General features: G+C 55.5%; 7 protein-coding genes across 7 annotated transcripts in view; 4 read left to right on the top strand and 3 right to left on the bottom strand.

Annotated features, from left to right (window-relative positions):
• Window positions 1–509: 509 nt before the first annotated feature.
• Window positions 510–3,960, top strand: HMPREF1541_10493 (uncharacterized protein; the record flags this gene model as incomplete). Its single annotated transcript, XM_008715164.1, has 2 exons — window positions 510–3,882; window positions 3,935–3,960. 2 exons carry the CDS (start codon window positions 510–512, stop codon window positions 3,958–3,960), a joined length of 3,399 nt encoding a protein of 1,132 aa, XP_008713386.1.
• A 641-nt stretch (window positions 3,961–4,601) lies between these two features.
• HMPREF1541_10492 (uncharacterized protein) lies at window positions 4,602–5,436 on the bottom strand (the record flags this gene model as incomplete). Its single annotated transcript, XM_008715163.1, has 2 exons — window positions 4,602–5,343; window positions 5,390–5,436. The coding sequence occupies 2 exons, from the start codon at window positions 5,434–5,436 to the stop codon at window positions 4,602–4,604; spliced, it is 789 nt and encodes a 262-aa protein (XP_008713385.1).
• Window positions 5,437–6,392: 956 nt separating this feature from the next.
• HMPREF1541_10491 (uncharacterized protein) lies at window positions 6,393–8,144 on the top strand (the record flags this gene model as incomplete). The annotated part of the gene is made up of 2 exons (XM_008715162.1): window positions 6,393–7,042; window positions 7,283–8,144. The coding sequence occupies 2 exons, from the start codon at window positions 6,393–6,395 to the stop codon at window positions 8,142–8,144; spliced, it is 1,512 nt and encodes a 503-aa protein (XP_008713384.1).
• An 899-nt stretch (window positions 8,145–9,043) lies between these two features.
• HMPREF1541_10490 (uncharacterized protein) lies at window positions 9,044–9,868 on the top strand (the record flags this gene model as incomplete). The annotated part of the gene is made up of 2 exons (XM_008715161.1): window positions 9,044–9,107; window positions 9,159–9,868. 2 exons carry the CDS (start codon window positions 9,044–9,046, stop codon window positions 9,866–9,868), a joined length of 774 nt encoding a protein of 257 aa, XP_008713383.1.
• A 96-nt stretch (window positions 9,869–9,964) lies between these two features.
• HMPREF1541_10489 (uncharacterized protein) lies at window positions 9,965–11,065 on the bottom strand (the record flags this gene model as incomplete). Its single annotated transcript, XM_008715160.1, has 1 exon — window positions 9,965–11,065. The coding sequence occupies one exon, from the start codon at window positions 11,063–11,065 to the stop codon at window positions 9,965–9,967; it is 1,101 nt and encodes a 366-aa protein (XP_008713382.1).
• Window positions 11,066–11,660: 595 nt separating this feature from the next.
• On the top strand, window positions 11,661–13,888 carry HMPREF1541_10488 (uncharacterized protein; the record flags this gene model as incomplete). The annotated part of the gene is made up of 3 exons (XM_008715159.1): window positions 11,661–11,735; window positions 11,797–11,994; window positions 12,041–13,888. The coding sequence occupies 3 exons, from the start codon at window positions 11,661–11,663 to the stop codon at window positions 13,886–13,888; spliced, it is 2,121 nt and encodes a 706-aa protein (XP_008713381.1).
• A 276-nt stretch (window positions 13,889–14,164) lies between these two features.
• The window catches only part of HMPREF1541_10487 (uncharacterized protein), a gene marked incomplete at both ends in the record, with an annotated part of 1,323 nt that continues 522 nt past the window's right edge, over window positions 14,165–14,965 (bottom strand). Inside the window, one exon of the mRNA XM_008715158.1 lies at window positions 14,165–14,896. Coding sequence (XP_008713380.1) covers window positions 14,165–14,896 — 732 coding nt within the window. The remainder of the gene's footprint in view (window positions 14,897–14,965) is intronic.

Raw genomic sequence — 14,965 nt, 5'->3', positions numbered from 1 at the left:
CTTTCCGTCACCGAATCTCTGAGGCACGCCATGTCGCCAATCCTGACTTCACGCGATGGTAGTTTCTTTGAATAGTGGTTGAAGCAATCAGGAATAGAAGCACGAGCATGAATATTACGCCGCATGTTGAGTCGTCGATAGTACGCCGCGGCCAGCGTCCCCCGGAGCGGACCCAAGCCGCGTCGCTTGGCATGGAGGCTGCGTCGTCTGGCGGTCCTCCACTTCCAACACTCTCCTCCCTCTTTCACGTGAAGTTGAACTCGTTAGTCGCTGTAACCATACTCACACTTCATCTTTATCTGGTGTCATTTCTTGACCTTGCGAGCATTGGCGATATCTGCTGTTTGTTTTGAGACCTGCTGTTTCTGAGCTGCACTCGTCATCCGCCCCAGCGTAATCAAACAACGGGCCACGACATCACGTCCACCACATAATCTCCGCGTTAGTTGATGGCATCCATTTAGACACTGAGACACCGCTGTCACGCTCTGCCTTCCCCGATCATCGCGATGGGATTCGTTGCAATATGTACGGCCCTCTACGATTACCAGCCCCAGGGTGCCGGTGAGCTCGAGATCCGAGAGAACGATCTTTTGTACATATTGGAAAAGAGCAGCGACGATGATTGGTGGAAAGCTAGGAAGAAGGCTGATCAAGAGGACGAAGACGAGCCCGAGGGTCTGATTCCAAACAACTACGTGGAGGAGGCGAAGCCCACGCACTCTGCACGAGCGCTCTATGACTATTCGCGACAGACTGACGAGGAGGTGTCGTTTACCGAGGACTCGGCTCTCGACGTCTACGACGTGTCGGACGATGACTGGACCTTGGTTGGCGTAAATGGAGAGTTTGGTTTCGCTCCCGCCAACTACATTGAGCTCAGCGGCGCTGCGGCTCCTACCTCACCAACGGCAGCTTCCGCGAGACAGTCGATCGCTTCTCTACCACCAGCATCGGCTGAAGCGGCCGCTCCTGCAAGCCCAACGAGTCCAGTATCTGGCCCTGCTGCCAATCTTGCTGCTGTCCTGGGTGGCCGTGCTCCGCCTGCAGCAGCACGAAGCATACCTTCGCCACCAGCACCTCAGCAAGAGCTCACACCCGAACCTTCCGACTCTGAGGAAGCCCGCCCACCTCTTCCGGGCAGACCGCAGTCTCAGTCTATTCCCAGCCCGGTCCAAATCCCGCAGCCCCCTTACGCCAACGATGATGCTCCAGGCGTGCTTCCCTCCCCACCTTATAACCGAGCTGCATCGCGATCAGCCACAGAGGACCATTACAGTCCTGGTGGCTATCACCTTTACAATATCAATGAGATGGTCTCTGCTATGGGCCGGAGGAAAAAGATGCCAACAACACTAGGCTTAAACATTGCTACGGGTATAGTCATGCTGTCTCCCGAGAAATCGCGAGACGGGCCATCTCAGGAATGGACTGCTGACAAGCTTACACATTACTCGATCGAAGGAAAGCACGTGTTCATGGAATTAGTCCGTCCTAGCAAGAGTCTTGATCTGCATGCTGGCACAAAAGATACGGCGGAGGAGATCGTAGCGGCTCTGGGCGAAATTGCTGGCGCAGTCAAGGGTGAGGGCATCAAAGAGGTCATGGCGGCAGCGACTGGAGGTTCTGTGCACAAGAAGGGCCAGGTTTTGTACGACTTCATGGCCCAAGGCGACGATGAAGTCACAGTTGCGATCGGCGACGATGTCATCATCCTGGACGACACAAAATCAGAAGACTGGTGGAATGTTAGAAGACTCAAGAACGGTAAGGAAGGAGTCATGCCCAGCAGCTATATTGAAGTGACGGGTACCATTGCTATCGATACCCCTTCCCGGACTGGAGTCAACGCCGGAAAATCATTAGTTGAGCAGAATCGGCTGGAAGAAGAGCGTCTCGCTCGAGAAGCAGCCCGGGCCGACCGAGCTCGTCGTGAGGCCGAAGAGGCTAGAGCTAAGGCTGAGATCCCAACAAGAGGCAGCAGCCTTGGTGAGGACGATTCAAAAAGGTCCCGGAGAGACAAGCGTTCAAGCCGCAATGACGCAAAAGCGCGGGCCAAACCCGACGGATCCAAAGTGCGCACCTGGACGGATCACTCCGGATCCTTCAAGGTGGAGGCCCAATTCATCGGCGTGGCAGACGGGAAAATTCATTTGCACAAGGTCAACGGCGTCAAAATCGCAGTCCCAGTCTCGAAAATGTCGCCCACAGACCTTCAATATGTCGAAAAGGTAACCCAGGAGTCGATTGAAGACAATATACCGGTGGCTGATCTTATCAAGATGAAACGCAGAAGTCAAGGCGCGAGCGGCGCATCGATCGAACCAAAGCAATCAGATTATGACTGGTTTGACTTCTTCTTGAAGGCTGGAATCAATCCACATACGTGTGAGAGGTATTCCCAAGCCATGATAAGAGATTCGATGGATGAGAGCGTATTATCCGAAATCACGCATGATACGCTTCGAACTCTTGGCCTGAAAGAGGGCGATGCGCTCAAGGTCATGAAGTACTTGAACGAAAAGTACAGGCCAGACAGGCAGAACAATGCAAATGGTGAAGGTGGGCTATTCAGTGGACCTGGTGGAGCGCTGAAAGACAACAGTGGGCGATCTCGACCCGAAGCAAATCGGCAAGTCAGCGACAAAGTCGACGCCTCTGCATTCAATAAAGACCAGGACGAAAAGAAACGTCCGCCTGAAGCTCGAGAAACGCCTCTTGCAAAAGCTCCCGCTCGCGAGGCAAAGGACGGCTTCGACGATGACGCGTGGACTGTCAAACCATCACAGAAACCATCTTCGCCCGCTCCTGCAGCTATTGCATCGCCTCCTCCACGGGCAGCTTCGGCTGGCATGAATGACTTGTCTCTGCTGGACAAGCCCCTTGAACCGTCACGTCCGGAGCCGAAGTCGCAGCAACCACCACCTGCCCCACCTATGCAGCCTCAGCCTACGATACAGGTGCCTCCTGCACAACCACAGCAGCCACAGCAGACTGGCGCTACGCCCTCCTTCTTCGCCCAACTAGGTCAGCAATCAAGTGGAGGTAGGCAACGCCCAGCACCACCTCCACAACAGTCTTTCACCGGGTCCGCACTGTTGCCTCCACCGCAGCGGCCTACGTCCGCACCGAATAACCCGCAACAAGGCTTTGGTCTGCAGCCACTGCAACCTCAATTGACTGGATTTGCCACCAGACAGGCACCCTACGGGCAAAGTCTCGAAGAACTCAACCAACAGCGCATACAACAGCAGCAGTTCCAACAAATGCAGCTGCAGCCTCAGCAAACAGGTTTCCAGCCACAACAATTCAACCAATTTCCAAATGGACTTGGGTCTCAGCCTACTGGATTCCAACAGCAGCAATTTCAACAGCCTTACATCAATGGAAATGCGGCGGGGAGCCCCTTCGCTGATCCTCAACCTGGCTTTCAAATGCAGCCTCAGCAAACAGGTTTCCAACCACAACAATTCAGACCACAACAGACAGGAATCAATTCGGTACTTCCGCCTGCCCTGCAACCGCAACCTACTGGGTTCAATCAGATGCAACAACAACCAAATGGCATGAACCAGTTTTCACCCCAGCAACCCTTCCAGCAGCAGCAGCAGCAACAGCAGCAGCAGCCGCAACCGATGCAGCCACAGATGACGGGCTTCCAACCCCAGCTTCAACCTCAACAGACGGGCTTTGGGCAACCTCCCCAGCAGAACGGTTTCCAGAGCTTCTCTCCTCCCCCTGTGCCACCCATTCCACAATCAACAACGCCCGCACCGCTTGTACCTCAGAAGACGGGCCCAGCACCAGATGTAAAGTTCGGTGCGCAACCAAAGAAACTTGCGCCTCAGCCCACAGGGCGAAGGGCGAATCTGTCTGCTGCTAGTAAGTCATCAACTTTACCGAGTAGGCATGCATCAGCTAATCAAGATTTCAGCACCCTCCAACCCGTTTGGTTTCTAGTTACCGAGCGACTCTTTCGTCACGCAGCTTTCAAATGCATGTGACACTTTTACGCGCTTACGTGTGTTGAATTTCAGAGCGAGCCTACGAACAGCATATTGGCGTCTGAGATTCGTGCAGATCCGGTGCAGAGAGGCAAGAAGCAGGAAGCAAGAGGAGGAGCGTCTGAAGTGGCAAACCACTGTTTTCTAACGGCCTTGCATGAGGTGTGGAAGTACGTGACTTTCCAGCGGGTTTTCAAAGTTTGGAATGCATATATCATAACTTTCATATGGTGCGCGGTCGAGACGCTGGCCGTGGAGGCCCAGATGGATTTGAGTATAGCAGAGCAGCCAGAGAGATACCTGTGAGATGTGATGATGCCGGTGGTGGTCAATGGATGGATGGGTCGACGGAAGACGTGTAGTTGGCGGGAAGTGGAGCAGTGAACATATAATTTATCGCATTGAGACCGAAGAAGACAAACAGTGAGGGTGAAATGAGGAAGAGTATAGTATCATGCATCATGTTCCTACTCAGGCCGAACACGCGGCGTGCCCACGTTCGAAGCTTGACCACGCTCTTCGCGATCTGGAACTACTTCATCCAGTGTCGATCTATATTTGTTTCTCTACAAGTACATATCTCCGTGCAGCGCAAAGTCATGCGTTGGCCGCCAGCAATCTATCCTCCGCACCGTCCAGCACGCCCCACCACTCTGCAACCTCGAGATTCTCAGCCTCCGCCTTGAACATCTTATCGGGATCCTGGCCAGGCTGCAACGGCCCAGCCCCTTGCTGCGCGCCCATGGGCATTCCACCAGCCATCTGCTGCATCTGCGCGGCAGCGCCTTCGTTGCCGAGGATGAAGATAAAAACACCCTGCAGACCAAATAGACACAGGAAATACCAGCTCAGGCTCGAGACCCAGCGCACGTCGAGGTCGCGCGTCATGACGCCGCTCTGCAGCATGCTCTTGAAGCGGATGGTGAGCGGGAAGGGCAGGCGCAGGATCACAAAGCCGGCGAAGAAGGCGTTGATCCAGCTCATGATCAGCGTCTGCGGAATCATCATGGCCATATTGCCCTTCATCATGCCCATCATGCCCTCCATCGCGGCGGGGTCGGACATGGGGTTGGCGGGACCTTCTTTGTTGCCCGGGTTCTTGAGGAAGGAGCCCTTTTTGTAGTTATCGATCAGGTATTCTTTGCGGGTTTCGAAGGCGGCTTGAGAGAGCGCGGGGCAGTTGGCGCGCAGTTGAGGACCACGGAGCAGGGACAGGCGCTCTCGCGACTCGGACGGCGTGGCGGCCGGTTTGGGTGGTGTTTGTAGCAGGACTGTAACATAGTGTCGCAGCACGCCTGTCAGGATCATGACCAGGGTTATGGGAATCAGGATCCAGTAGCTGTTCGTGTTAGTTGAGGTCGGTACAGGGCGGAAAGGATGCGTACAAGAGCGCTGGATCCCTGTTTAGGGTCTGCTCCGCGGCAGAAGCCATGCTGCAAGCCTAAATCTGCGACGTTGGGTGATGAAGTCGCGGTTGACGTGGTCGGATTGAATGGTGGTTTTGGGTGAGGTGTAAGATGGAAGTCGGCTTGCCAAGGACAGCCGGTAAGGCTTCCATGCAGCCTTGTGGGTGGGCAGTATCGTCCTTCACTCTTGACGCCTGCCAGTCCTGGTCTTCATCGGAAGTGTGTATGAAGAGCGGTAAGATATGTGCCTGGCCCCCCGAGGCGTTCGTTCACAGGTACATCGTTCGGACAGCATGGGGAGGCCGCATTATCGTGCCCCGGCCGCTTCTACTCTGCTAACAGTCTTTACTGATGCGCAGATCTGGTCTGGGATGCTTGCATTTAACAGTTACATTGCCAAACCCCTACGACATCCACTGTTGGTAGAGACGACCCCAGGATCTTGTTTTTGGCATATTAGACCACCCCCCTTCCCATGTGTAGCTTACCGGCCTGTCAGCGTCGTACCAGTAACCGACTCTGACTCGAGGCCCTTGTCGCCCCTCCCTCCAGCCAATACAGAAGTTCCTTCACGATTCGGGTCGAATGCGAACCGTCACCCTGCTCAGACGATCTAGCTAGGCTGAGCGAGACGCTTACTCCGGGCGGGGGGAGTTCTCGATCTAGACTCCATCGACCCCTCAGCTGTCAAATAGTTAGCCCCCGCGAACTTTAAGCAAACACCATGGCTTGAGAAGAACTTCTCGTTCGAGTCGTGAGTAGCTCCCGAGGTGCTGTCCGGTCTCGCGATCGATGATGTCGATTCAACCCGACACAAGAACCCCGCTTTGACAAATTATTTGACTACGTGCCACGAACCGGGGTATAAGGACTTCTTACAATAGTAGCCTATAGTCCTACCTCCAACCTGAGCCCTTTTGCCACTAACGATCGCATACTACTTCTGACCGAATCGAAGCAGCTGATAGTCCCTTCCGCCATCATGGGCATAACCCTCTACCTTGATCCTTGTACAATCAACTCTCGCAAGGTGTTATCGGGTCTCGATCTACTCGGAGTGCCCTACGAAATCAAGAACGTCTCTTTCTTCAAGGGCGAACAAAAGAGCCCCGAATTCACGAAGGTCAACCCGTGCCAAACCATTCCTGCGCTTACCGATGGCGACCTCGTCTTGACGGAATCTAATGCCATCCTGGCTTATGCCGCCGACCTTTCCAAAGACGAGTCTTTCTACCCGAAGGATTTAAGAAAACGCGCTCAGGTCAACCGTTGGCTACTATGGGAGGCTTCGATTTGGTTCGCAACCAACTACGTATACGTTATCGAAAATGTGGCCAAGCCATGGATCTTCAAGGCAGACCCAGATTCCAAGGCACTGGGCGATGAGGAGCCGAAATGGAGAAAAGGTGCTGGCATCCTGAACGACCAACTTGGCAAGAACAAGTTCCTTGTTGGGGATACTCCCACGATTGCCGATATTGCGGTCGCTGCTCCATTGCACCTGTGGGGACCGTCAAAGGTGCCTATCGATGAGTACCCGAACCTGAAGCGGTGGATCCAGGATATCGAGAAGATCCCTGAGTGGAACAAGCGGCAGGCTGCTGTGGATGACAATCTAATGCCCGGTCACAAGTAAGTAGATTTCTTGGCTTCTGCTCTTAGTTTGTCGATGCTCCCCTCCGTCTGCTTCACCCAGCGGATCGACCCTATACCGGGTCTGACAGAAAGCAGGTAATACGCGCTGCCAGACGAAGGGATGATCTAGCTAGGGAGTAGCTTCCACGTAGTCAATGAGCCTGATTCAAATTCCTGCCTCCGAAGATCAGGCATTATCATCTGTGAACCGTCTGACATGGCTGACCCGGCTGACAGAAGTGCCAGCGGCATCATCAATGGTACAAACAACGGCACAAGCAATGGATCTGTTCGTGCAACAATCAATTACACCAAAGACCTCGGCGACAAGCTCACGGAGATATACTTCTACGAGGACGAGAAAGCTAAGGGCATTCACGAGCCGGGTGATGATCCACACGAGATGGCCTTCCATGACGGTTGGCACCGTGTGCACGAGTTCTCTGAAGACAGGCACGGCTTCGCGGTCAAAGATTTCAACGCCTCTTTCAACGGCGCTTGGGAGGATGAGGAGGCCGTCAGATCCAAGTTCTACCCGGAGATCGTGGAGTTCCTCAAGCGAGAGACTGGTGCGAAGAAGGTCTTGGTGTTCGACCATACCATTCGCACCGCAGCGAACCAAGCCAAGAAGCTCACGCAGGAGACAAATACCAGCCAGCGAGCCCCTGTCATGTTGGTGCATTGCGACTACACCGCCGAGAGCGGCCCGTTGCGTGTGCGGCAGCTGCTACCGGACGAGGCAGAGGAGCTGCTGAAGAGCCGCGTGGCGTTTATCAACGTCTGGAAGCCACTCAACAAGGTGGAGGAACGTCCGCTGGCAATGTGCGATGTCAGCTCCGCCCCGCCAGACGATTTCTTCAAGCTCTACCTTCGCTACCGCGATCGTGTCGGAGAGAACTATGTCATGAGGCACTCGGACCGCCACAAATGGTGGTACTTCCCTGAGATCACGCCGGATAAGGTCATTCTGTTGAAAACGTACGACAGCGACAAGAACCGCGCGCAGTTCGTGGGCCATACAGCGTTCGAGGACCCAACGAGCGCAAAGGACGCGAAGATGAGGGAGAGCGTGGAGATTAGGACTATTGCATTCTTTTGAGGAAGGGGTTGTCCAAGTCTTGAGGCTCGTTCAGGCGACTTTTTCATGGTCTGGCCGGTGCGTATACTGTGTTTCATAGCCAGATCGCGATATTCACAATTTCTGAATGTATATTCGCTCGTCTCTAGTTCGCCCTTCTGCCAACCTCAACAGTTGCTTCTAGCGGTTGGACTACTGTCAGTATGCATCGGAACGATGAGATATCCACCTCCCAAGTGGGTCTGTGCATTCAATCCGTCGCTAGTCACGCCGAGATGATTGTCGAGAGACAAGACCTTGTGCCCAGTGACTGCTTAATCGTGAGAAGCCTTCCTCACAGTGCTTCCATCACCAGGCCGATACCGGCACAGCGGGCCCATCTCTCCGGACATCAGCCTACGTGAACGTCCCCGGCCGACTTCGCTAAACACTTGTCATGATAAAGCATGGTGGAGATTATGGCTGTTACCCCAGATTGACTCTTTACAGAGCACTAGCGAGCTGGGCAAAACTGACCAAGCCGCTCGCCTCACGTTCTCGTATCTTTATCCTCGTATTCCCGTGCTTGATGTTGACCCGGCGTCGATGTCCGCCCTCGAGCACTGCGAGTGACACCTGATAAGAGCGGTCTTGGAAATCGCTGTGCTCGATGAGGCAAAGCGGTACGCGGATGCATCCTCGGATCACTACGATAGGTCGCTTGTTGACCTCTCCTCGGCTACGGCTGCCCGTTCAAGGCAGCCTCTGGTCAATCTATATCTACCATCGGTGATTGGAGAGATAGTAGGTGTTTGTGGTCTACAGACACAATCAGGCAACCCCCATATCTTCGGCGAGACCCACGAGCATTCTGGAGTCGACTGGCATTCAGCATTCGCTCAACTCGACCTCACTGTTCCTCAGCAGCAAGCACCGCAACCATGGTCCGCACGCTCGAATACCCCAAGACCGACAAGAACAAAGTCCAGCGCTACAACGCGCGAGGTGCAGCCTCAAGCATCCCTCTCCCACCCCCCCACTAACAGCCCTCCACAGCCGCCTACGACCTCGAAACCATCCACAGCACGATCCAAACCTCCATCGTGCTCAACGTCGCCTTCGCCCCCTCCCCGGACAATCCCTTCCCCATCATCCTCCCCATGGTCGGCGCCATGGGCAGCTTCGCCCACCCCTCGGCCTCGCTCTCAGAGCCCCTCGACTGCTACGTGCACGGCTACGTGACGAACCGCATGGCGCGCCTGGCGCGCGACTCCCCCCAGGGTCTACCCGTCTGCGTCTCGGCCACCAAGGTGCACGGCCTGGTGCTGAGTCTGACGCCGTACTCGCACGACGTGAACTACAAGTCCGCCGTGCTGATGGGGTATGCGAGCATCGTGGAGGATCAGGCCGAGAAGCTGTGGGCTATGGAGTTGATCACCGACAAGGTGTGCAGGGACAGGTGGGCGGAGACGAGGGTGCCGCCGAAGAGTGCCGAGATGAGTAGTACGGGGATTCTGAGGATTAGGGTTGAGGGCGGGAGCGGGAAGGTGAGGAATGGGGTAGCGCATGATGAGAGGGAGGATGAGGAGGACGAGGCGTTGAGGGGGAGGGTGTGGACGGGTGTGGTGCCGGTGATGGAGGTGTATGGAGAGCCGGTGGCGGATGAGGGGAACAAGGTGGCCAACGTGCCGGAGTATCTGTCGCGGTACGTGAGCAGGAAGACGGAGGAGGCGGAGACGGGAGCGAAGGAGGCGATGAAGGAGTGAGCTGTATATATATTTGACGAATTCAATGGTATCAAACGCTTTTCTAGACGTGGCTAATATTCACACTCGGTTTCAGCGGACAGGGCTGCAATCGACTCATGGCGCAAGCGGCGGCTCGCTGGCAGCCAGATTACACTGCCTGAACAGCCTGACTTCATGCTCGGCAAACGCTCCCACAACGCTATGGAGCACGCCGTGGTTGTTGAACAGCACCAAATCTCCCTCTTCCCAATCATGCGCGTACACCAGCTCCGGCGCAATGCCTGGCCGCTGCAACTCGTGCACGATCCTCCGCACCTGCTCCAGATCATCGATCACCGTACCATCCTTGAGGTGGATCCGCCTCACGACGCTCGGGTGCACCTGCAGCGCCAGCTGGCCTGTCACCGGATTCTTCCACACCATCGTGTGTACCTGGACGTCTTCGGGCTGGACCGTCGGCAGCTCGCTGATCGGCACCTCCTTGCCCTCGCTCACCATGCCGAGACCATCTGACCGACTCTTCGCGCTGCTGATCCACACGTACGGATGGGGCGCGTACTCGATCTTGCTGGTCAGCACAAACTCCTTCTGGGCAGGGCTGAGCAGCTCGAACATCTTGTAGCCGCTCACGAAGGCCGTGGTTCCAAGTGGCACCTGCATCTCGTCGGCGCTGCCGTCGTCGTAGAGGAAGGTCTGTGTGCGGCCTTGGGGCACTTTGACAGCCAGCAGCGATGTGACGCGTGGGGGCTGCAGAGGACCGTACAGCGCGGCATCGATGTGCCAGCGATAGAAGCGGGTGTAGTCCAGGTCCTTCTCGGCGGGGATGGTGGTGGCGTGGAAAGTGCGGTGGTGTGGGTGCTTCAATGTGATCTCGCTGAGGCCTTCGTAGGAGGGGACGAAGCCGTTGCCGATGACTTGGACTTCAGGTTGGTGAGGGATGGTTTTCAGGTCCGGGTGCAGGATCGAGCGTTTGCCGTCGATGGTCTTGCCGTGGCCGTAGCCAACGGCGGTAGGGTCGAAGCGGCGGGTGAGCTCGGCTTGTGTTCGTGGTGAGAGTGACTGCTGGTTCTTGATGCAAACAACATTGTAGGTGTAAAGGGCTTCGCGAAGCGCGACAAAGTCGTCTTCTTGGAGGTTATCGAGGCTGATGTCGTCGATGCGGGCGCCCAGAAATGGCTTCAGGGCATCAATTGGGGTCACTGTGAGAGCACTCATTTTGACAGACGTTTTGGGAGGGGTTGTTACGGTGGAAATCTGGATGTTGGAGCGGTTTGTTGTGCAGAATATGATTGCGTAGCGGATAAATTCAACGTCCACGACCTACGTTTATGTAGTTTTTTACTGTGAGATATAAGCCATGAAAAGTGTGCTATGCCACCCATGTTATTACGACTACCACTGAGGTGCTCGGTGAGTGCCGCAGATGATAAGGAAGACAGATCTGGACCATAAGGATGGACGTGTACGAAGTTCATCGCCGGTTGTACGAACCTGCGAATCCACGCCAAGATCGTACATGGCAGTACGAAAGTTTGCTGCTTGCTTTATCTTCGGTCAGGTCCTGTCTGCACGTAGCTTATCAGGCAATCTTTCCCAATAATGCAAACGTTGATAGTCAACCATACTGACCGTACGCGTCTGTTGACGTTCTGCTCGATGGACACAGCCCAGCAGTGAGCGCTGGACACTGTGACTGCCAGCCCCGCTCACCATATCTTGGCATGGCCAGCTTCGGCCTGGACCGTTGTTCGCCGATGGTCCAGTACTTGCCTCCATCACTGCATCATGCCATTCAGTCCGACAGCCGTATATGGAGCAATCCCAGCCCCAGAAGCGAAAGCGGCCCATCACAGCTTGCTTCGAATGCCAACGGCGGAAACAGAGAGTACGTCCTGCTCTTACCCTTGCGTGGCATGAAGGACATCCAGCGCTGATGCGCTGTACAGTGTGACCGACAGAAACCCTGTGGCGGCTGTGTAGCTCGAAACGTCGATCAAAAGTGCATATATCCACAATGGCCCGAACATCACCTCGGTTCTGCTGAAGAGTCCGACCAAAGTACCTTACAGCCGGTAAATTTGGCCGAAAGCTTGGGTTACTCGCCTTCAAACAAGATCAAGTCAACGCTTGATGATCTTCAGCAGGTAGGAGTTGTCTCTTACCGAGGCATGGCGGCTGATGATAGTCTAGCAAGCCATCAAGGGTTCAATTTCTACGCCTCCTACACTGCTGTCAACACCAATCTCGCCCCCGACGAATGAATCGTTGTCGTCGTCGAGCAGGCTCGAACGTCTGATAGGCCAGCTACCCTCCGAGGCCGTAATTGATGACATTGCCAACATCTTCTTCGCCGAAGCAGACTGGTACTTCTGTGTTTTGGACCGGCCATTCTTCGAAGAGCTACGGAGCCTGTGGAATTGCCGAAACTCTTCACCAGACAAGGCGTCGACCCTCATCGAAACGGATCCGAACCGGCGCATATTCGTACGCGATGCAGCCGAAGTACGATATTTCCCAGCACTACTGTTCCAAGTCGCCGCCATTACCTTGCACTTCCTTCCCACCTCCTGCGCTACCAGGGACAGCCTGAAGCTCAAAGACCACAAAGCTGCAGATAGACTGTCCAAGGTCTACAGCGATGCTGGTATGGAGATCATGTCTATGTTGGGAAGGATTGATTCTCCGATCACTGCTGTTCTGGCCGACTTGCTACGTTGTGCATGGTTGAAGAATTCAGGGCTCGGCACGCACTCCTGGCACGTACTAGGTGACGCTGTTAGGCAGGCTCAAAACCTTGGCCTGCATGAGCAAGAGGACTTACCAAAGCATGGCAGAATCGACGGGACGATCCGAAGTCTCTGGTACGACGAGCACAGGCGCCGGGTGTGGGTCAGCGTATTTGCCTGGGAAGCTCTCATGTCGTTGTTGCTTGGTCGATCCCGAATGATAAATGCCGCCGACTGCACAGCCCAAGTCCCGATGGATTGCGATATTCCACCTGACCCATCATGGGTGATGCCAGCACCTGCCACTGCCTCAGGGCGACCGTCCATGTACACCGCACAGCTGTTCAAGTATTTCATTGCACAGAAAATCCATGAAGCTCTGACTCTGAAGGCGCTCAAGTCGCCGTGCGAAGACTACAGCGTCGTCACAAGGCTTCAGAATGAGGTGCTTGCTATGGTTGAACGGCTTCCGCCGGCTTCACGCTACAATAACCCAGAAATCTCTTGGGATGCACAATACCCCAACCTTTCCAAGCAAAGGATGCACATCGCGATTGTCGCCAATTCATTCATCCTGGCCCTCCACAGACCACACTCCACGTTGCGGCTAGAGTCGCGCAAAGAGGCCATCTCGTCGGCGCTCAAAGCCCTCTCGGCGCAGCAGTGGCTGTTTGAGCATTGCGATGAGCATCATTACAAGATCCACACCCTGCTATTCTACACCGTCGATGCCGTCATATTCCTGACATCCATGGTCCTGATGTACCTCAAACCCAACAAGGCAGACGACACTACCAAGAAGGACTACGAAATACCTATCCACGACATCCGCTACGCACTAATCCAAGCCGTCAACCGAGTTAGCCACATGCGCACCCGTAGCGATGTCGCACGAGAGGGTGACAAAGTCCTGCGCAGGTGCTCCGACCTTGTCGCGAAGCAAGAGAAGGAGTACCGTACCCATCGCCAGGAGTCGATGCAATCCTCCTCCTCTTCTGACTTCTCGAATTACAGACCGGTGCCGGAGCCAGCGTCCGTGCTCAATTTCCTCACCGATCCTTCAATGGAGCTCAATGTGGCGTACAGTCCTACCAATGAGCCGTTCGATAAGTTTACCATTGCCCGACCGAGCCAGGAAGACCCAGCTTTTTCTTCACCCTCGTTTGCTGAGCATGTGCCGAAGTATCTCTCGAGTGTCGATTTCATTGCTGACAAGTCCAACATGGCGGTGTGGATGGAACAGCATGGCTTTGTCGACGATGCGCTCTTGCAGCCGGGAGGCGTGCCGTACCCGACCCATTCTACCTGGTAACTTGAGGCACTCTGTTTGATTAAGTGGACTTGGATCGATCGGTCACCATGTCTAAGCGCTTCAATGCCGGCCGAGGCCTTTGATGGTTGTTGGGGCCACAAATATGCACGTGGATCGCGAGTCGCTAGCAATGCACACTGCGACCGAGATATAGATAGTATTCTAGCGCGGATTCTAGCGCATTTGAGTCCCGACTTTTCCACTCACAGCAAGATGTTCTATATACCAAACACATCCTCCGCCCCTCCAGTCTCCTTTTTTCCCTCGTCTTCCATCTCAATTACAAAGCGTATAGCGATACCTCGCCTTCCCGGCCTCCATGTCCCTCACCGCCTCATTTGCCTCGCGCATCCCCCTCTCCTGCACCCAAGGCTTCACGCCCTTCCGCGCCGCCAACTCCAACATCTCCCTGATCTGTCCGGGCGGCCCGATCGCACTCCCTCCAATCCTCTTCTCTTTGGGGATCAAATCAAACGCCATGATCGGCGGCAAGCTATCCTCCGGGGCGCCCACCTGGACGAAAATCCCCCTGCTGCGCAACAGGCCCAGGTAGTGCCGCAGCGGCATCTTGGGGCTGCTGACCGTGCACACAATGATATCCAGCGAGTTCGCGTGCGCCTTGTGCCAGCCCTCGTCCTCCTCGGTGGCGATGTACTCGTGCGCGCCCAGCTTCAGCACGTCGGCGCGCTTGTCCCCGCGCCGGGAGATGCCGACCACGTACTCGGCCTCGAGGGCGCGCGCCCAGAGGACGCCGAAGTGCCCGAGGCCGCCGACGCCGACGATGCCGACGCGCTTGCCGGGCCCGCAGCCGTTGTTTTTCAGCGGGGCGTACGTCGTGATGCCGCCGCAGAGCATGGGCGCTGCGTCGGCGGAGGCGACGCCGGAGGGGATCGGGATCACGAAGTGTGACGGGCACCGGTTGTAGGTGGCGTAGCCGCCGTAGGCGCGGCCGCCGTTGAGGAAGGAAGAGTTGTACGTGTCGGCGCGGCCGCGGTTGGTGCACATGTTCTGTGTGGGGGGGTGGGGGAGGTTAGTTTGGCGGCGGGATTGGGATTGGCAGGAGGAGAGGGAGGAGGG

The sequence above is a fragment of the Cyphellophora europaea genome (genome assembly GCF_000365145.1).
Source record: "Cyphellophora europaea CBS 101466 unplaced genomic scaffold supercont1.13, whole genome shotgun sequence".
Lineage (NCBI taxonomy): Eukaryota > Fungi > Ascomycota > Eurotiomycetes > Chaetothyriales > Cyphellophoraceae > Cyphellophora > Cyphellophora europaea.
This window is presented reverse-complemented; position numbering and strand designations above follow the sequence as displayed.